We start from the raw sequence: 20,643 nt of genomic DNA on the forward strand, positions 1-20,643 counted from the left end.
CTGTGAAAAGCTCTCAAACCCTCAGTTTAAATCTGAAACCCGGCTGGGCTTCAGATGGAGGAACCTGGGTTCATGCTCCACGGCTCTGAGGGAAAGAACTCGCCTGAGGGGAGCCGCCTCCTCTGTCTTTGCAAAACACCGTTTACGAGGTTGCAATAAAGTTTTATTGTCTTTAATAGATTTTCAGTGAAAAGTTTGGCAAAACTGTTCAGTGTTTTCACTTGGGGCGGTGAACGTTTGGATCTTTATTTGCTCTGAATGTGGAAGTGTCTTCGTGAGACTCGGCTCAGCTGTCCCCTGTGGTCCAGCCCAGCTGTCCCCTGTGGTTCAGCCCTGGGACTAAAACTGAACCTGATCAAACACCAGAGTAAAAAAAAAGATGAAATACAAAATACAAAATACAACAGTCCAGGCAGTGAGACACAAACTAAGGTTTCTGCTGGTAGCTGGACCTTCACCTCACACCTGAAAGCAGAGCTGCTGCTGCTGGAGCCGACGAAGCCTCCCGCTGCTCACGTTCGGATTTTTGTTCCGACAGCAGATTCGCTGTTTCCCATCATTCCCCTCTGGCGTCGGACTCGTTCCCGTGCCAGTCTCTTGAAGCCAGGCGGCAGGGGGGGGCTTCGGTGTTTCAGAGGCGATAACAGACCTGACACCTTCACAGGAATTAAAAATGGGTGGTTGTGAAGCAGGAATCCAGCAGAGAGAGGAAAAGAAAAACAGATTTACAGCTTCAGGGCACCACAGGGTTCCTGCTCTACGGCCCGGGATCTGAAGGATTCCTGATTCCTGAGGTTTGATTGGAATCAGGGCCCAGTAAACACACGTGAGCATAGCATGTTCTCTTTAACGCTCATCAGAAACTGTTCAAATTGACACTGAAAGACGTGAGTTAGAGCCTGAGGTTACACTGTTCAAACTCAAACTCCGTCAAAGTTCGGTTGTTTTTGAGGAAACTGGTGGAAAATCAGAGAAATTCATTACATTAATGTCATTTCGATAAAATCCACATGTGCAGCAGTGATTTGTTTCCTTTATTGGTTCAAACCAACACAAACCTGCAATCAGCATGAGACAGGACAGGACACCAGGTGAGACCAGAGACCAGCAGAGACCAGAGACCAGCTGAGACCAGATCAAACCAGATGAATCTGTTAAATGATGTGAAAGATCAGGATGAGGGCAGGACACCAGGCGAGCCGTCTCGTCTTCCGTCTCTCCGCCGCTGGCTCAGCTGCTGCTCCGGTCCTCGTGAAAGTCCACGCTGCCGCTGAGCGACAGTCTGACACTGAAGGAACTCTCTGAAAATTCTGAAAACTGCGCGTGGTTGATTTTTATTCGTTAGAAACAAAGCACGATTTGACATCAGCCCCGTCGGCACAGCCTCAGACACACAGAGGAACACAACATTACACACATCCTGAAGACTGTAACCCTCACCCACCCTCACCCCCCAGGACAGAGCACCGCTGATCTCATGTCAGATCCTGGGAGCCGGGGGTGGGGCTGACCAGGACCAGAGCGGCATTCACTGTGCTGGTCTCAGATCTGCCTTCGACCACCAGCAGCCAGAGTCTGAACCTGATCTGGATTTTCTCCAGCTCGTTTGTAAACCATTAGCAGGGGAGGGGGGAGGGGGGCCCTACGCCCTGCCTCCAAAAACAAACAAGTGCCTCTCATTGCTGCAGGTGCCAGCCAATGTCCTTGCTCCGTTCCAGCACTGCAGACCAGCCCACTGAGATGTGATTGGTTGATTGTGACAACAGGGGCCTTCCAGCTACAGTATACAAGCCCGCCCCGCCCCCACTCTCCTCTGGCCTCCCCCCTCACGTGGACGCTGGCAGAGAGCCGGGCCGCGACTGGTGGAAATGTGAAAGGGGGCGGGGCTCACTGCTGTTTGGAGCGCCAGAACCGCGAGGTGATGGAGCTAAGAGAGAGTCCCTGTGTCTTCTGCTGGGAGAGCTCCACCAGACGCTGCTCCTCCTCCTGACAGAGAGACAGACAGAGATCAGGGAATGAAATCAGTCAAATCAAAGGACACCTGGACAGGTGGCACCAGGGTGCATTCCATCTCTGCTCCTACCTGAGCCAGCTGGGCCTGCCTGCGTTTGAAGGCCTCGATGGGGTCGTCCTCCAGGGCATAGTTCTCCAACACCGAGCGGACGTCCTCCACTCCGCTCAGAGCGATGGCTGCCGGAGGACAGCAGAGGTCAAACAGAGGACAAAACAAACAACCACAAACTCATCTGCCAACTTCATCACTGAGGACTTTTCAGCCTCTTCCTGCAGATCACATCAGGTTCTGAGGTACTGAGGTCTGCTTTGGCTTTATACCCAAAGCAGACGACAAAAAGAAATGTAAAATCAGACGGAGGGGGCAGGCCCCTGAACGCCTCGCTCTGCGTCTTACTCTTGAGGAAGTTGGCGAGGTCATAGAGCGTTCGGTCCTCTGAGTTGCCGTCCCACTTCTTCAGAGCCATGCCATTAAAGGGCTGCAGGCTGAACGCCTCCCGCTTACAGTCCACCACGATCACCTTACTGGTGTCTCTGTTCAGACACGACACGTCCTGAAAGAGACGAGAGACACAGGTACAGGCATGAAGAAACACCTGACATGGCCCAGCATGGAGACGGTGCAGAGATTTAACACAGTGAGAGTCAAGACAGATTAACATGGCGTCAAAAAAAAAAATCAGCGAGGAATCAAACCCACGCTCACGGTTCAGGCCGGTCACCACTGGTTTAGGTGTTAAACTGGTTTACGGCCCCTCCCACATAAAGGGGCTGCCACACAGTCGGAGGATCTCACACACGCTCTGTCTCCGTGAACGTCCTCGTGCTGCTCAGAGGCCCATTCATGTTCAGAGCCGAGCCCTGCGTCACCACAGTTTGACTGGTTCAGGTGTGAAACCACCAGCCTGCGCACCTGTGACGTGCCCTTACTGTCAGCTGATGTGAGACACTGTCCTGTTCCCCACCACTGACATGCATCAGACTCTCCAGCAGGCTGGCACATCCAGGCTGCCGTAGTTTACCTCCCTGTGTCTGAGTCGTGTGATGATAGTTTGTATTTTGACAGAATTTATTCCCGAAACAATGAAATGAACAGTTTGCGTGAGGGCAGCTCAAAGATCCCGTAAAAGGCCGACGTCCCACTCTCTGCTGATCGCTTTGCTCATTGGAGTCTGCATAATCGCAGGAGTGAGACCTCTTACTGTTCATACGAGATCTTCGTTCGGTACCGACATAAACCGCCGCGCAGTCACGGACGGTTTGCCCAGAGCTGTGACCGCTGAGGCCGAGACACAGAGAGAAGCCGAGCGGAGCAGCTGAGCAGAGGGTGGGGAGGGATGGAGCAGCGGAGGTGCTGCGTTACGAGCTGTGTGTTTATAACGTTCAGTCATGATGCTGTCGGAGCTGACGCGTTACCTTCACTGCACTGAGTGAAGTAGTTAGCTGTTGTTGCTAACAGGCTAATTCCATCCATGAAGGCTGGTTAACTGTGACTGTGAGCAGTAAAACACGAACCTCCCTCTAAACACACCGTCCATCTCTGCAGTCCCACTGTGAATCTACTGACAGTCTCACATTTAGAAGTCTCTGTCTTTGTCTCAGTTTTGCCTCACAACGTCTGGCTCCGCCCCTGGCCAGGTGTGTGCCACAGGTGCCACTGATGTGCCTGCTCTGTCAGGCTCAGCTGGGCTCAGTTCGCAGTGTGAGCCTCGTGTCTTTGTGCCGACATGTTGCTGTGTCTGCAGAGAGCTGTGTCATCTGAATGAATGAATTCAATTTCAATTCAATTCAATTTTATTTATATAGCACCTTCCACAATCAAAATGGTCTCAAAGCGCTTTACAGAGACCCAGAGTCTGACCCCAGATCAGCACTGAAGGCGACAGTGGCAAGAAAAACTCCCTTTGAACAGGAGGAAACCTCGAGCAGAACCTGGCTCAGATGGGGGACCCTCCTGCTGAGGGCCGGGCTGGGTGAAAGGAGGAAGAGGAGGAAGATGGGACAGCTAGGAATGGAGGAGAGGGGGAGAAGGAATGAATGAATGGGAACAGGAGATTGCAGCCTCACGCTACACGCACGTGTTTCAGTTTTATAGCGTGATTAAAAACATTTTTCTGTTTAAATTTCAACTAGAAACGGCAGAAAATGACGCGCGCGCGTAAACACCTATTTCAACTTTCCAAACTTTCTCCTGGTGCAGTGTTAGTGACTCTGCCTCGGCAGATGGAGCATTAATAACTCTCCCTGAGCATCTGTTGCATTCAGGCGTGAAGTCTTTCTTGGATAACTAGGTTAACCAGCTCCAGCCTGTTGCTCCGTAAAACACAGGAGAGATGACAGTTGAGAGCAGACAGAAGGAGGAGGAAGAGGGGGAGGAGGGGGAGGAGGAGGGGAGGGAGGGAGCAAAAGGAATGAGAGGAGAGAAGGAAGAAGGGAAGGAAGGGGAGGTGAGGGGTGGGAGGGACGGACACACACACACACAGTACCTTCACGTGATGTCCCTCCATGTAGCGTGTTGCGTCCCTGAAGAGACGATACATGACGAAGCCCTGAGGATCGATGCTGTCAATCAGAGGATACGCCGTCTGAACACACAAACACAAACAGTCATCAGCGACAGCGGCCGCGACACAGCTCAGCTCAACCAAACGAACCGCCATCTTACATGTCACAGCTTCAACCGGCTGCGTGATCTGCGGATCAGTGGAACCCGTGGACGCGCTGTTACCCGAGCGGGTCTGCGAGGACGACGTCACTCGCTGTGTATGTGTGTGAGTTGTGTTTGTGTGTGTGTCCGGGCCTCACAGGAGCGTCAACTCTGACACACAAACACAGCAGAGACCCGACTGACGACTCTGTTTGCATCTCAAAGGATCAGACGGAGCGGCGGGGCCACAGACGGAGCCTGAGCACGGCTTTACGTTCACCCACATCTGAGAAGCTGCTGCTGAGTTTCACCTTCACTGACTCGTCCAACAAACTTCGACAGTTTGAGGAAAGCAGCTGAAAGTTGAATGAACACCAGACTGTGTGTGTGCGTGCGTGCGTGCGTCCTGAGGCAGCTCACACTGAACCACAGCCGAGCAGATGCTGTGACAACACACACACACACACACACACACACACACACACACACACACACACACACACACTTAACAGATGTGATCAGACAGCAGTCAGCTCGCATCAGCATGACAGTGAAGCCTCCGCCGGCTTGTTTACTGATAAACACAACTGAGTTAGCTGCAGGCCGGTGTCAGAGAGTGTGTGTGTGTGTGTGTGTGTGTGTGTGTGTGTGTGTGTGTGTGTGTGTGTGTCTCACCATGCCGGTCTCTGCAGTGAAGATGACGATCTCGTAGAGCGGTGCAAGCTGCTGGAACAGGTAATCGATGCCTGGACGTTTCTTAAACCGCCACCCCGTGGACAGCTGGGGACAGTGAAAACAGAGCTTTGGTAGGTGGTGGTGGTGGTGGTGGGGGGGCGCTGTCAGGTGTGTCCGTTTGCGTGTCTGTGCGTAGCTGTGGCGGTGGAACAGCCGCTGTTTGGTTACGGTCGGACGCTCAGAGGTCGTGACCTCTTCCACGCAGGTCTGCTCCTGTTTGCTGCTGCTTGAGTTCAACGTGACATTAACGTCCTGAGGGCTGTCGTACGTACGTGTGTGTGTGTGTGTGTGAAACAGGAGGGAAAGTTCAAGTGGTGTGGCAGTGTGCCACTTCATCTGCTCTAACAGGTGTCAGGTGTCAAGTTACGGCTGCTGCGCACCTGTCAGGTAAGCAGACAGACTGCGTGTGCACGTGCACGGGTGTAAAAAGGGAAGTGTCGAACAACGTGTCGGCAGGTGGTGGGACACACCTCCAACACACACATACCATCGTCCACCTGTCCCATTAAACCATTAACCCCGGTCCCCTCCCCCCCAGAGAAACAGAGCATAAAGACAGTTTCATGTTTGTGTGTACCGCCACAATCAGGAATAAAGACGTAAATATAACAAAGAGGACGTAGAGAAGGAGCTGGGAGGTGTGGTGGAGGACAGAGAGGCAGAGGACGTGAATCAGAGGCTACAGAGAGGACACAGGCCAGAACTAGCTGTGATGGAGCTGGAGACGGGCGCTGGAGATGCAGGACATCGTGATGGGGCACAACGCATACTCCTACTTCCTGTGACCAGGGAACACCCAAGGCTGGGAGTCCAGCAGAACTCGGGTCGGGACAGCCTCCGAGGTCTCTGTCCAGAGGGGTGCCGTCCTAGGGACAGCTAAGATGCTGCATAGGACCCTGAAGCTCCGAGGCAGAGGTCTGGTAGAGGAACTGCAGCGGCGAGGTTCAACGTATAGATAGAAACTGATGATACGAAGCTTTGTACTTCTCCCTCAAGCTCTCTATTTTAAACCCAACAGCACGTATGAAGGACATTCCGAGAGACCAAGAGGAGCAGAGACTGCGAGGACACGTACCGACCACTCCGGGTGCAGCAGGACGTCGGTGAGCTCCAGCACCAGAGTGTAGGGAGGCTGGTAATACGGCTCCTTCAGGGGGTCGGGCAGCAGCTTTGGGCTTGTCGGCTCAATGATCATCTAGAATGATCCACACACACACAATCAATGCACAGTAACCATGAACATATTTTACTCATCAAGCTGGCAAATCTGGAAACTACTGGAAGTTCTGGCTTCAGATGGGAAAATCCAGCCCACGTTTCCTTTCATGCTCCTCCTACATGCTGGGAGCAGATAAAGGCTGAACCAGCTCATGTCACCACCCTGGAAACCCAAAGAGGAAGACGGGACGTGCCCAGCACAGGCCGACATTACACATACTGAAACTACTGTTGGTACAGTCAGCACATTCAGAACGGAAAATCTTTACTCCACAGCTTCTCTGAAGAAGATCCACATTTATAATAATAATAATAATAATCCTACAAGCGAGTTTCTCATTTCCAAAGAGAACCGAATGTCCGAGCATTAAGCGTCTCACGGGTGGCGACAGTCAGATTTTCTATAAGTGGAACAAACGAGTGAAAGTGAAAGTAAAATACAGAAAACGAGTACTAACAATAGTCAGATGTGGAGGCACTGAGTCTAAACACATCATATCCTGGTATCAGCCAACTGCATGGTTTTTATAACACCTGGCCTCACTCACCTGTCTGTAGTCCTGGAAGTATTTGAAGGTTCTTTTCAGCTGCTGGACGACAGGAGGGTCTGAAAGGAAGAACGGGAACAAACGTCAAGACAAGTCTTTGGACCTTTCAGGGTCTGCAGCTCGGACCCCCTTCAGTACAAAGAGACCTAATGGGTCCAGACGACTACACGTCCTCACGTCCCAGGACCACTCGCTGACACCTGGACAGGAACAGAGTGGAGCTGGATGAGCTCTGATTGGTCTGGACGATGACACGAGGAGTCATGCGGTCTGACCTGCTGACGACACGCCGATAAGCGAGCTAGCTGAGTCCTGCTAACAACACCTCCGGCTGCCAGCACGCTGACGAGTGATAAAAATTAAGACTCTGTTTCCCATGGGGCCGTGGGCTCATTACTCCATCCCTCCATCTCCACGTCTAAACACACGCGCTGCAGCTAGCACTCTGGTCTCAGGGGACTCCGTCCCCCAGAGTTCATAGCAGCGTGCTGAAGCAGGAAGCAGAAGCCATCTGCCACGGTCCTGCTGTGAAGACACGCTGAGCGGGCGCATACGCTTTCACATGCATGTGAGTATTTACTGTATGCGTGTTGGAATATGTAACTGGAACGACTCCAGCGAAGGGAGGAATTATGGGAAAACATTTCCTTTTAAAGCAGAAACAGGCTGCAAATGACGGGCACGGAAAAAAGAGAGTGGAGATAAACAGAGAGGGAGGGGGAGAAAACAAGCTAACCCTAACCAATCAAGAGAGAGGGAGAGGGGAAAACATGATGGAGGGAGGGGCTGACCAAAAGTAATGAGAGAAAAGATGAAAAGAAAGAAATGGAAAAATAAACAGAAAGAGTCGGTGAAGAACACGATGAGGAGGGGAGGGGCTGAGGGAAAGGGAGGGGAGAGAAAGGAGGAAAGAGGAGGAAGGAAAAGGAGAAAAGGGAACAAAAACAAAAGTAACAGAAGAGCATGAAAAACATGAATATGGGAGGAGAAAAAAGAAAGGAAAAAAGGATGGAGGGTCAAATAAAAGGGGAGGTGAGGAAGAATCGAAGGAGGGAAGGCCAGAAAAGAAAGAGAAGAAAGAAAGAAGAGAGTGAAAGAGGGAGATACTAAAGATTGAAAAGAAAGAAGGAAAGAAGAAAGGATGAAAGGAGTGATGGAGAAAAACAGGAAGAGAAGAGGTAGAGGGAGGAAGGAGGGAGAAAAGAAAGGGAGGAAAACATTATGCCCCAGAGGAATGAGGGATGAAGAGAGAGGTAAAGAAGGAGAAGTGGAGAGATGGATGGAGGGGGGGGGGCTCCGTCCCAAACAAAAGCCGTGGTCAGGCCCAGCATCTGCTGCACCACAACACCTCCTCCTCCCTCCTCCTCCTCCGTCAATCATTACTTTTCTCTCAGGGTGACAAACGGCAGTGTGGCCCAGCCTCTTTCCTGTATGTGTGTGTGTGTGTGTGTGTGTGTGTGTGTGTGTGTGTGTGAGACAGGCCTCTGGGGATCTACTGGACAGAAAGAGTGTGTGTTCATGTTAGAGTAGCACTGGGTACTGAGAGGACGCCTCACATGATGGAGGACGCTGAGGAGCATGGGCCACAGACGAGTGGTGGAAACGTCTTATGCTTGTGTGTGTGTACGAGGTGTTCCTGGTTGCCATGGTATCCAACGCTCTACACACACTTGGCACATAAACAGAGTCTGTAGCCAAACGCGTCCCACAAGACCTATTCATTCATTCATTCATCCCTCCATCGTCCATCCCTCTGCTCACCTTCTGCTGCTCCCAGAGGAGGAGGAAGAGGGGGAGGAAGAAGAAAGGTGGACATGGTGAGGATGGGATGGAGGAGAGGATGGAGGAGATGAAGGTGCAGAGCTTATCCACCTCTCCTCCCTGAGGGATCATGAACTATTACCCCAGTCCCTAAGCTCATCAGGGATGATTTGGCCCTGGTCCCCGAGGTCCCTGTGAGGTCCCTGTGAGGTCCCTGAGGTCATGATTGGCCCTCATTGCTCTGAAAAGGGGCTGATGGGAAATGTGCAGGGGAGCGTTTGGATCATTCCCCCGCTGACGGCTGCGTCCAACAGGCTCAGTTTAACTCAAGAGAACGACCCGACGCTGCTGCGTGAGTGTTTCTGAAGAGTCAACGTAATGTTGTATACGGGGTAGCAGGACAGTGTGTGTGTGTGTGTGTGCGTGTGCACGGTGAAACCTGTCACCCGGAGCGACAGCGTGGCTCAGGAGCTCTCCAGCTAAACGGATTCTGATCACCTACTGATACCAGTAATCTCTTCATCAATACCTCCGTCTCCCCCGAGGCCCAGCCGTGCCCACACACACATCACTCCTTCTGTTCATCAATCAATCGATCAATCAATCAATCGGTGTGTCCACCGGTCTGTCCAACCATCCATCCACACATCCAGCCATCACTTCCATCCTCTGGTCTGTGCGTCCTGACCAGACTTCATTCACTTTTTGTTCAGTTTTAGTTCAGCCTCTGTCAAAACAAACAAGCCGCTACAAACAATACGTTCAATTTATGAGCTGTCAATGTCACAGGGTGACTAAGTGTGAGTGTGTGTGTGGTGGTGGGAAGTCTGTCTGTTCCCTGTGTCGGTGGACGCGGGCAGAGCCGGGCCAGCACCCCTGGACCCGCTGCCACGTGTGGGTCCAGGGCCGCCGTCACGCCATGGACGCACGGTGCGAGAGGGGGGAAGCCTCGGACTACCAACCTACAGCCAGGCAGAGACCTACTGTCCAGGGGGACATCTACACTGCGTCTGGGCGGGTGGACAGCTGTGGGACTGTTTTAATTTGATTCCTCACAGTACTCACTGTTCTCTGAGTTTTGTTGCCTTGGTGTGTCTGCTCCCCACAGAGAGGAGTGTTTCATACTGTCACAGTCACTGACACAAACCTCGGAGACCAGGACAGAGACAGACAGAGACAAAGCCAAAAAGACACAAAGAGAGGAGAGATGGTGATAAAGTTACAGACACACAGGGCGGGATGAAGAGGACAGAGTGGACTCTGGGGAGTATTTTATGATGGAGGGAGGGTGGAATCATTACGAGGGACATGTGAGGCAGGACACACACACAGAGTTATTGATGAAGTGATTATCAGCGGCAGGTGATCAGAACTCACTCAGAGGACGTGTGTGTGTGTGTGTGTGTTGTGCTGTGGGCGGTCAGACGGGCAGGGAGCAGTTGGCAGTGCCACTGATGCTCTGTGAAGTGATCCATCATTCACACACACACAAGCAGAAGGTGGAGGAGGACTCCTCTGGACCGAACACATAGCCCACGTCTCTCAGCTTCAAAGATGACATCAGCTGTTTCCGGGCAGACTGAGTGTTCAGCTAATGAGTTTATCTTGCTGATTAGTGGATGTGCTGTTGGGTTCATGGAGCGTCTGTGCGTTCACACTCACCTCTGTCGAACTCATCTGGAATCTGTCAGAGAGAGAAAGCAGAGAAAAACCATTAAAACCTGAGTGTCCATCGCTCAGTGCATCACCTTAGGACCAATCAGTGCAGCCGATGTGAGTGTGAGAGAGGACGAGGGGGGGGGCGCAGAAAGTACAAAGAAAACAAAATGGGAACGGGAGAAGGAAGAAAAGAAGAGTTAGAATGAACAGAGAAGAAGAGGAGATGGAAAAAAATAACAGCTGAAGAGAAAGGAGGACAAATCGGAGATGAAGAAGTGGAATTAACAAGAACTGGAGGAAGGATAAGGGTTAAAAAAATATGGAGAAACAGGAGGAGAATAAGAAAATGGAGGAGGGAATGGAAGAAAAGGATGATGAGGAAACGAAAGATCGAGAAGAGTAAAAGGAGAAGGGGGGTAGTGGAGGAGGAGGAGGAGGAAAGAGACGGGCGAGGGAGGAGACAGACAGTGCAGGGTTGGTCTGGACTCTGGGACACGGCTATGGTTGAGGACTCCCCCCGATGGACACGCTGCACTGACACCAAACTTGACGACAAAACTCCACTACTCCAGGGTCACAGTGACCTCTGACCTCTGACCCTTCAACACACAGCTACTATCACTGACCTCCTGCTCGCTGAACTTTCACCTGCTTCCTAAACCAGTGTGTTTTCTCTGCGTCTCTGAGGCGATGAGGTCCGATCAAAAACAGAAGGATTCAACCACCTCACAGAAAACACACCATCCACACTGCGACACATGGAGACTGTACGTAGGTCACACCTTTGTGACTGGTCACACTGGTGGAGGTGGGGGTCAGTGCGGGTGGAGGTGTGAAGCAGGCTGTTAAAAGCCCATCGACACCTCAGCGTGACTGCAGGCCTGCGGTGTGTGGGAGAGCAGGGAGGCAACAGGTTCCCACAGAGTGACGAGGAAACAAACCACGTACTCCAGCACAGAGTTCGACGCAGGAGGTTCAGCCACATTAATGTAAAACAGCCATAAACTGACAAAAGACTCTTCTGACAGAAAGCAGATGAGCTTGTGGTGAAGGAAGGATGCTGCTCTGCACAAACACAATATCAGATTACATTCCAATAAACAAACAAACAGAGGTAAACAAACAAACAGCTCTGATCTTCTCAGTTTTCCTGTTTCTGCAGCTCAGTTCATTTCCCTCCACCCTATAATCTGTCACTGCCACCTAGAGGAGGCCTGAGGTAGTGATGCTGCAGTTAGACCATAGACAGCTGATGGGTTTTATAAACATACTGGTGCTTGTTCAGTGTTTGCTTCCTGTAATAACAACAGCGAGGATCATGGGTAGTCGGATGCCGATCAGACAGAGTTTTTAATTTTTCCCTCTGGGAACATGAGCATTTTTCCCTCTCTGTGGCAGTTCCCTCACAAAACCCTCCTGAGGACGCAGCACCGTCCACACCGTCCACAGCCTGTCCACAGAGCTGGCTGCAGCAGCTGACCACCGTCTGTGTGCCGTAATGCTGAGTGTCAACAGCACAGAGCAAAGTGTGTATGAATCTGTCTTTCTTTCAGTTCATCCCTCATCGTAAAACACATTCTTCGCTCCTTTCAGGTCCACTGTCGGATCATAGCGTCCTGGACTGGACGGCTCTGACCGTCAGAAGACGCTGTGAGAGACAATGTGCTGAGCTCTGCAGCAGCTTGGTGGCCGGCACACTTCACCGCACCTCCCCGACACAAGTGTGTGAACTCCGACGCAGAGAACCAGGAGAACAAATGTCCGGTTCTGACACACATCTGATTCACCGAAGGACAGAAAACAGCTCCGAGTCTGAGACAGGAGGGTGAGACAAGTGTGCGGCCTCCTCAGCCCCTCCCACGGTGAGCTGCATATCAACTCTGAACATCAACAGCAGCAACAGCTGCAGGGATATACTGTTTATCAGAACATCTGTCTTATCTGTGCCCCTTTAAATCAGCTGTTCTCACAGTCTCACCTCTCACAGCTGGGACGTGGGGCGGGCCGGTACGAGGGTGGGAGAAGTGTGCCTGAGCTTTGAAGTGACTCCACGTGCCTGTTGGCCAGACAGGATACAGCCAACGAGTTTATAACGCGCAACAACGGGGAGGATAGGTCTTTACAACAGGTCCTGGTTCCCGCACCCGCACCGAACTTCTGAGGGAAACGGAATGACGGCCCTGATATCGCAGCACGTTCAGCTTTGAAAGTCCTCATCACTTGCAGCCCTGTGCTCATCAGTTTCCTGCCTGAAGCTGCTCTAACGGCACAGTGGCAACAGCTACTGCACCACCTGACTTCAGCATCCCACAAAGTCTTTTCATAAGTGGACTAACTTTATTACCAACATGCCTGAGACCACACACAGAGTCCCGGCGCTGGCACACGCCACACATCACAGTCCTGTTAGCAAAAGTCCTCTGAAGACGGGAGAGACGTCTGGGACGAGGAGGTGAGATAAGTGTGCCCTCTGAAGGCTCTGACGAGCAGCACAAGATGGCGTCGCACCGACGCGAGGAGTGTGTCGTCCAGGTGAGATAAGTGTGCTCTTTGAAGGGCGCAATCCTGCCCAGCTGTAAGGAAGTCAACCGAGCGGAGACAAAAGACGCCGTCACTCCCACATCCACACCTCCTCAGGCATCACAGCTGCTTCTCGTTTGGCCCAAACTCGGTGAAAGATGGCGGAAAAAATTCCAAACTGCTAAATTCCAAACAGCACAGAGCTGGGACACTGGTTCTTTCCAGTCACTGGTAAATCTGATTTCCATTTCCTGCATCTTCAGACAGAAATGATGAGTTTGTATATGTCGTTTATAAAAGTTTTAATGACTCTAGTGATGAATGAAAATGAAATCAAATACTCATCATGGTGGAGTAACACTCCAGTCACAGGTAATTCTACTGGCTCTCTGCTGTAGGAGGTTGAATAAAGACAATAAATACAGTGTCCCTCCGGATGACTCGACTTTCCCACCCTGACAGCTTCAAAGACCCACAGACAAAGGGCTCTTAGCATGAAGCCGTCCTGGGACATTTGTCTCTTTGGTACCAACACTGTGAGAGAAGTGTGCCTTTTGAAGTGGCTCGTCCTCACAGACCAACACCTCCGCCAGCAGATCCTGTCTGAGAGCTGAGAGACGGCCTCTGAGGCCAGGACCACGGACAACTTGAGACCGCACATGGGATGTGAGCAGAACATAAGAAATACAAGCTGAGAGTTTGTGTGTGTGTGTGTGTGTGACATGATGTCTCAGCTACCTGTGGAGTGTGCCGCCTCCAGCCACGTTACCCCTCATTTTACAGTTTGACAAAAGGGTGATGCTGAAGGTGAGATAAGTGTGCTCCCTCCCTTTCCCACACTGACACCTCTGACCGCTCCCTCACTCATCTGCATGATGGTCCCTGCCTGTGCATGTTTACAGCTCTGTCAGGCAGACGCACGTCACAGAGACCTGTGAAGTGTGCCCTTTAGCATCCTGTACAACAGGAAGAGGACCTCCTACCTGTGAGGTGAACAAAGCCCCACCAACCAAAGAAGACACTGGCTAAATGTAACAGCAGCATGCTAAAGCATGCCCACACAAATGTCCAACGTGACGGGTAAGTGTGTCCTCGCCGTGTGGACACGAGGTCTCTCCAACCGCAATCACCTGAAAGGTCAGGCGCTGACAGGTACTGCTGGTCATGTGTGCAGGATCACACCTGGAGGAATTATGTGCGTGTGACATTAAAACTTACCGTGTTTCCGTGTTCGTCCACCGAATTGGTGCCTAAAAAAAAAAAGACAAACACAACAGTTTTCTGATCAGATTCTGAGACTCAGTCACTTCTTCCAACCCAGTTGTCAGTTTATTAGGTACCCCCCTGCTTTGCTTTGGACGTCCAAAGACATAGACCCTGGGCTTTGAGACGTCTCAAGAGATGTGTTTTCTCATTAAAAAAAAGGAAGAGACTACATCTAGATCCACTAATCACAAAACAGCCAACGGACAGATAGATAATGACGACAAAGGTCAGCTGCAAAAACAAATAAAGATACAAAACTTGTTTTCCTGAAAAATATGACGTGCAAAAAAAACATTTTTTCCATCAGCACGTTTCACTGGCGACTTCAGGAGTCTCCACCGCTCAGACTCCTGAGTCTCCTTGACAACAGACGGGAACAGAACATGCATGTAGTGGTAAAAAAAATGATGAACTCATAAGAGACAGAAACAAATTCCTAGTTTCTCAAAATAATCCACAGAACTTTGAACCAACACTGAAGAATGAGATGTGAATACATACACACACTCACCGAATATGTAGACTATGCCGACCGCCCCACCCAGCCCCATGAGCCCCGCCAACCGTAGCACCATCTTCTTAGCATAGGCAGTGTTCTCCTTCTGCTTCTTGTCCTCTGCCTGTTCTCCCTCCTGCTCACCCTCCCTTCCGTCAGGAGGAGGAGGCTGGCCCTAGACATACACAAAAAAAAATTTAATTCAGACCAGTCATCATTGATGTTTATTAAACAACACCTCCCACAGGTGGTGAAGCCCATGGGAGGTGGCGCCGTCCGGAGTGGGACTCAAACCCACGACCTCAGGAGACTGAGTCTTGTGCTTTACCAACTGAGCTAATTGGGCGGCTCACACACAGGTCTCTCATCTCTCCCACTGCACAGTCTGATCAGGGCTAACGGAAGATTCAGATGCAGCAACATGTCAGTCACATGTGGTGTGTGTGTGTGTGTGCAGCCCACAGCGGAGGACAGAGGGGCGGGTGTCTGCTCTGACCTTCAAACCAAACAAACCAAACAAACCTTGGCTGTCAACGCTTTATCTCACAGCTCCAACAGATAAATGATCAGGCTCGGTTAGTTCAGTGTGTGTGTGTGTGTGTGTGTGTGATGATACACGCAGGATCCACAGTATTATTACTGAGGCACAGGTTAGCACCGCAGGCTTTATGCTAGCTGCGTGCTTATTGTCACAGCTGGCCAGAGCATGAACACACACATACAGATGTGTGGACTGTTTTTGTTGGGAGAGGGAACCTACTGTTAAAATAACGTGTCTCCTACAGGCGTCATAGAGGGATGGACAACATACCCGTCCCAGTAGAACCGCGAGCTAACATTAGCCAGCTAACCTGTTAGCTACGTTAGCCTCGGGTTCATTCATACAGCGAACTGCAGAGACCGAGAGGGGCGGTGGAGCAGAAGTCCAACAGTTCTCGAGCTGACATTTATCCAAAGCAAATTAAGCACAGCAGTTATTCAGTTCCGCCCGTCACTCTGTCTGTCAGCTACATCTGTGAGTGTAAGCTAGCGTTCAGCCTAAGCAGAGGTTGGAAATGTCAGAGAAGTGGTTCCGATTTCATTCACACGCGCAGCTCGTGTGGGCGGGGTTTCGCGTTCGAACCCACATGCTGCGCTATTCGCGCTCCCCGTCAACATCGCTGTCTACTGATTATGAAATCAAGCGCACCTACAAGGGCTTACTGCCCCACCTGACTCTGCTGCTGCTGCTGCTGGAGCCTCTCCTGGAGGATAGCCTGAGCCAGTCCGCCTGTGGCGCCGCCCGCTCCGACCGGCGGCTTGTCCCTGCAGAGTGTCCGCACGATGCCCACCACAGCTGTGGAGGAGGCGGCCGCTGCCCCGCTCCTGAGCCTCAGCAGGCCCCGGCTCGCTCGCACACACATGGGGAACACAGACGTAGCCGACATCTTGGATAGTAGCACTAGCTGCCGGCGAACGTGTGTGACGCTAGTCAGAAGGACAAAAGCGTCCGATTGGCTCGGGTTACTTGAGTGGCAGGCAAGAGGCGCAACCTGAGCAGCGAGAACCCACGTGTAGCCGGAGATGGGCGGAGCCTTGTGCTTTTGGTCCAATCGTCAGCCGGAGTGAGTCTGACCTTCGATTGCAGCATGAAACTGCCATGATGGTTGAAGGCAAAAGGTCTGATCTGTTGTATCTTTGGTTATATCACCTGTACTGAGTAACTGTGGGAAAAAAACATCTTCAGACGTAAACACAACACCTGTACATATTAATACAGGGAATATAAATAAAAAGCTGATCTCTAAGAAAAAAAAATGAGGCATTAATTCCACTGTAGCATATGTTTAACATAAGCATCATCGTTATTATCCAACTATATTACAAGGAGTTTGACTCTCAGTGTATTTACATTTATTGTCACATCCAGGATGATACACGCTGACATACAGCTAACACCAGCCTGCCTGTAGCCCGCCTCTTGCCCCTCCTTTAGTAGTTATGGATCTAACCTTTATTCAGTCAGATGCAGTTGTCCAAAGATTATTATAAAGATCTTTTTTTCCCGTCAGACGTGTTCAGGACACAGATGACATGCTGGATTGATAGATACGGAAAAGCACATTTAGCTGTAAAAATGAATTTTCCACCATCTGGACTGCAGATATTTCCATCTTCATCTGCATTGTTCTTCTCCTGTCCATGTTGTGTTAATATTAGGATCCAGGAAAGACCAGAGTCCCCTGAACCCAGTCAAAGTCTGAACCTCTTATGCTCAAAGATGGAAACCCTCCCTCTGAAAGAAGGCTGAAGAAATTTCATGACAGTCCAATGACTGGATTTCACTAAAAACAAAAATGTCAGCCTGATGTTAGAGGATGTTAAGTCTCAAAAGTCTGTATGCACAAAGACGTGTGATGACTTTATACTACATCTACATGATTTTTAAGCCTGGTGCTTGACTGTTGTCCCACAGTGCATTTCACAAAGAAAACAAATTTCAGTCTGTGGCAAGCTTCAGTCGTCAGACGACAGACGTCTTACAGGATTTTTTGTTTGTTCAAAGTGTAAAGTTTATTCTGTTTTTTTGTGCAACACCTGCAGAAACAACTGACATGTAGTGCTTTATACTGTATGATCCCTGTATTCATCTGTCAACACAGATAACGTCCTGAGAAGAAGAGTCACACTTGTAAAAGCAAAGAGGAAAACGTGGGCTGGATTTCTGCGTTTAAGCGCTTTGCTCTGTGCCTATTTCATCAGTCTGATGATAAAAAAAAGGTGAAATTCAGAAGCGCTCAGGTTCAGTTTGTCCTGCTGATCACTGCCCGCACACAGATGATCACATCCACCTCTTACATCTATAGAAATTTTAGACAAAAATTATTTAAAAAAAAAAAAAAAACGGATTATGTGAAAATAAAATATTCTTTTTTTTATCTGGGACTTGAGAGTTTCTGTTACACATATATAATAATGAAATAATTCCTGTTTATTTCTAAGCTGCTAATGTAGGTCAGGTAAATGAAGTGGGATGTGGGACGGCCCAGTGACACTGCCTGTCCCACTCAACATTAAACGTCTGATGGACGTGCAGATCATATTGCGTCCCTCGGTCCATGACCACTTCTGGACATTTACACAACGTGTAACCACGACCCCACCTGGACGTCTAAGACAGGTGCAGGAAATTGACATTATTAATGAATGTAATTTTTTAATGACAAATATCAACATTGTTGTTATCGACATGATTAATAAATACGAATATAGATTATTTGTGATTAAACATTATTTGTTGTAATTATTTATTTATTTATTATTTGTTTATGTTTTTATTCATTTATTTCTTTGGAAATGCAACTTGTTGGAAATTAGGCTTCAGAAAATAATTTCATGAAACAGATGAGCCTTGATTTTATAACTCTTACGATTGCAACCAGTCAACGCCACTCTGATTGGCTGAGGCAGCACATCGTCATAAACCAACCAGTAAACGGCACTCTGATTGGCCGAGGCAACACGCCGAGCTTTTGGCGCGATTCTTCGAATTTCGTCAGCCGTTTCTGATTTCATCTCTGTGGACGCAAGTGGCCTCTCGGCTCTGTTCAGCGTACATCAAAAAACCACCGTTTTCCACTAAGTTGAAAGTAAGTTCGGTCATATTTGTTCATTTTATATTCATTTATGTATTTATGGTGTTCGCTGTTTTAGCTTTGTTGTTTTAAATTAACCTAGACCTGCTGTGGCTACAATTTGCATGTCATCCCATCGGCTAACGTTAGCTAAACACTGGCCATAGTAAAAACGGAATTGGAATTACTTTTGAAAACGCCTAAAAAATATTAACGTTAGCTGAAGCTTTAACGTGAACAAGCATTGTTTGGTCGCTAAGTCACTGCTCACTAACCAGAGCTAGGCTGGTAGCTAGCCTAAGCTAAATTCGCTAAGCTAGCGAAAAGAGCAAGCTGCGAACTTTATATCTAGCGGCTCCCTCCTGGCAGGGAACATGCTTTTTACATGCTAGCGAGCCACGAAGATATAGGCAGGTGGTGACGATGTAAAATGTGTATTTTCCTTTGGTTTATGGAAGTTGTATCAGAGTGAGCGTTCTGTACTTTTCTTAGTTTCTCGAAACGGCGACAGAGTGAGCGCTCTTTCTGTTATTATTCCAGTTCGAATCTTTGCCGCTCCGCTGCTTCAGTCAGTGAGTTCGGTCAGTAACACAGAGATGGGCTCGTGAAGTTGGTTCATGTGATCGCACACGCTTCAGCCAGGGAACATCACAGTCTGTGAGTAGTGTGTGTGTAGTTTTCAAAGTGGTATGTTTATTGTTGTGTTGTTAGCATTGTTTAGTAGAGTTTGTTTGCTAGCCGCTTTACATTTTGCGTTTATTTTCATTGTACCAGAATACAACGAAATTATAGCAGCCTGGAAGTGGTGTTACTCCAAATCTAAATAAATAAAAAAGTATGTACAAGTAGTATAAATAAAAATAAAAATGGAGACAGAATAATACTTAAATAGAATAGAATACAAAGGTGCTGCAGTAGAAAAAATAGTGCAAGAAAGACAGAGCTAATATAAATATTGATTGTTGTCATTGCACATAGAGACAGTGGAGTTCAGCTGCATAGTGCAGTGCGTTGAGGTGTGTGTATGTCCAGTTAGAAGTGGGGTGTGATTAGTGTATGTGTGTGGTCAGGATGGTGACGGCTTGAAGAAAGAAGCTGTTCCTGAGTCTGTTTGTCCTGGTTCTTATAGACCTGTACCACCTGCCAGACGGCGGCAGGTCAAACAGGGGGAAGGTGGGGTGGGTGCAGTCGCTGGTGATACCAGCCGCTCTGCTTCAGTGCAGTGGGAAAACCACACTGTGATGCAGTAAGACAGGATGCTCTCGATGGTTGAGCGGTAGAAGGTTACCTGAGCCCTCTCAGGAAGTACAGGCGCTGCTGTGCCTCCTTAATGACGGTCTTGGTGTTGATGATCCGAGTGAGGTCAGCTGAGATGGTGGTGCCCAGGAAGGTGAAGCCACTGATGTAGAGTGGGGGTGGGTCTGCTCTGTCTTTCCTTGGTCTTTGTGGTGTTCAGGATGAGGTTGTTAGCCTGACACCACACAGAGAGTTTCAGGACTTCGTCTCTGTAACGTCCTGTTGTTTAAGGTATTTGTGTATTTATATAGTCACCGTATTTGTGCGTAAGTGTACGCGCGGTGAGAGCAGCACAGTGTGACTGCAGACTGCCTTTGCATATTTCTAATAAATTGTCTTTTTCTACTCGTGTAGAGTGATGAAAATTGATGACACCGCCACAGAGGACTTCATGTGGAGGTGGAGGACACACAGCAGTCACTCAGGACTGATTATCCACTGTGGAGAATGTCGTCTTCTCTTCTGTATTCAGTAAAACTGGCTCTGGTTGGATTTTACCTCAAATCACATTCAGTTCAGCACTTTAATTTTTATTGTTTTACATTTCTATTGTTGTATATTAGTTGTGATACAGACCCAAGCGAGGCAGGCTGTGTGATTTATCAGTGACATGTCTGTGCCGGTGATTAACAACAATAAAGATGGAAATAAATGAGTGGGGGTTGAACTGTGGTTTATTGTAAACCTCTGTGTATAACTGTAGTCCTCTGTGTTTCCAAAAGGTGAAGGTCCCGTTTCCTGTACCAGTTCATTTTCCTGTAGCTTCGTTGGCTCAGCGGCAGGGAACTGGGAATGCATCGCACCTTTGTATGCGTTTCCAGTTTAAACCTGCTGCCGAGACAGTCAAAGCTATAGGACAATGAATTGGAA

The 20,643-nt window shown here is 49.4% G+C and overlaps 1 protein-coding gene across 2 annotated transcripts; it reads right to left on the reverse strand.

Annotated features, from left to right (window-relative positions):
• Positions 1–1,026: 1,026 nt before the first annotated feature.
• Positions 1,027–16,315, reverse strand: timm50 (translocase of inner mitochondrial membrane 50 homolog (S. cerevisiae)). Of its 2 annotated transcripts, none has more exons than XM_041047156.1 (11): positions 16,075–16,315; positions 14,879–15,038; positions 14,320–14,351; positions 10,585–10,606; positions 7,162–7,220; positions 6,471–6,590; positions 5,336–5,440; positions 4,500–4,598; positions 2,411–2,567; positions 2,084–2,190; positions 1,027–1,986 (listed from the first exon to the last, which is right to left on the reverse strand). In XM_041047156.1, the coding sequence occupies exons 1-11, from the start codon at positions 16,288–16,290 to the stop codon at positions 1,888–1,890; spliced, it is 1,176 nt and encodes a 391-aa protein (XP_040903090.1). In that variant the 5' UTR covers positions 16,291–16,315; the 3' UTR covers positions 1,027–1,887. The 2 variants fall into 2 exon arrangements, with proteins under 2 accessions (XP_040903090.1, XP_040903091.1); XM_041047157.1 differs by lacking the exon at positions 16,075–16,315 and adding an exon at positions 15,675–15,974.
• Between the last annotated feature and the right edge of the window lie 4,328 nt (positions 16,316–20,643).

Source organism: Toxotes jaculatrix, chromosome 9 (genome assembly GCF_017976425.1).
Source record: "Toxotes jaculatrix isolate fToxJac2 chromosome 9, fToxJac2.pri, whole genome shotgun sequence".
Classification (NCBI taxonomy): Eukaryota; Metazoa; Chordata; class Actinopteri; family Toxotidae; genus Toxotes; species Toxotes jaculatrix.

What these genes read in the sequence shown, in the direction of transcription:
- timm50 (XM_041047156.1), bottom strand. Translation starts at nt 16,290, where the DNA reads ATGTCGGCTACGTCTGTGTTCCCCATGTGTGTGCGAGCGAGCCGGGGC. An exon ending in CGGCATAGTCTACATATTCG is followed by an intron (nt 14,352 to 14,878) that starts GTGAGTGTGTGT and finishes TTTTTTTTTTAG; the next exon opens with GCACCAATTCGGTGGACGAA. An exon ending in TGCTGCACCCGGAGTGGTCG is followed by an intron (nt 5,441 to 6,470) that starts GTACGTGTCCTC and finishes CACTGTCCCCAG; the next exon opens with CTGTCCACGGGGTGGCGGTT.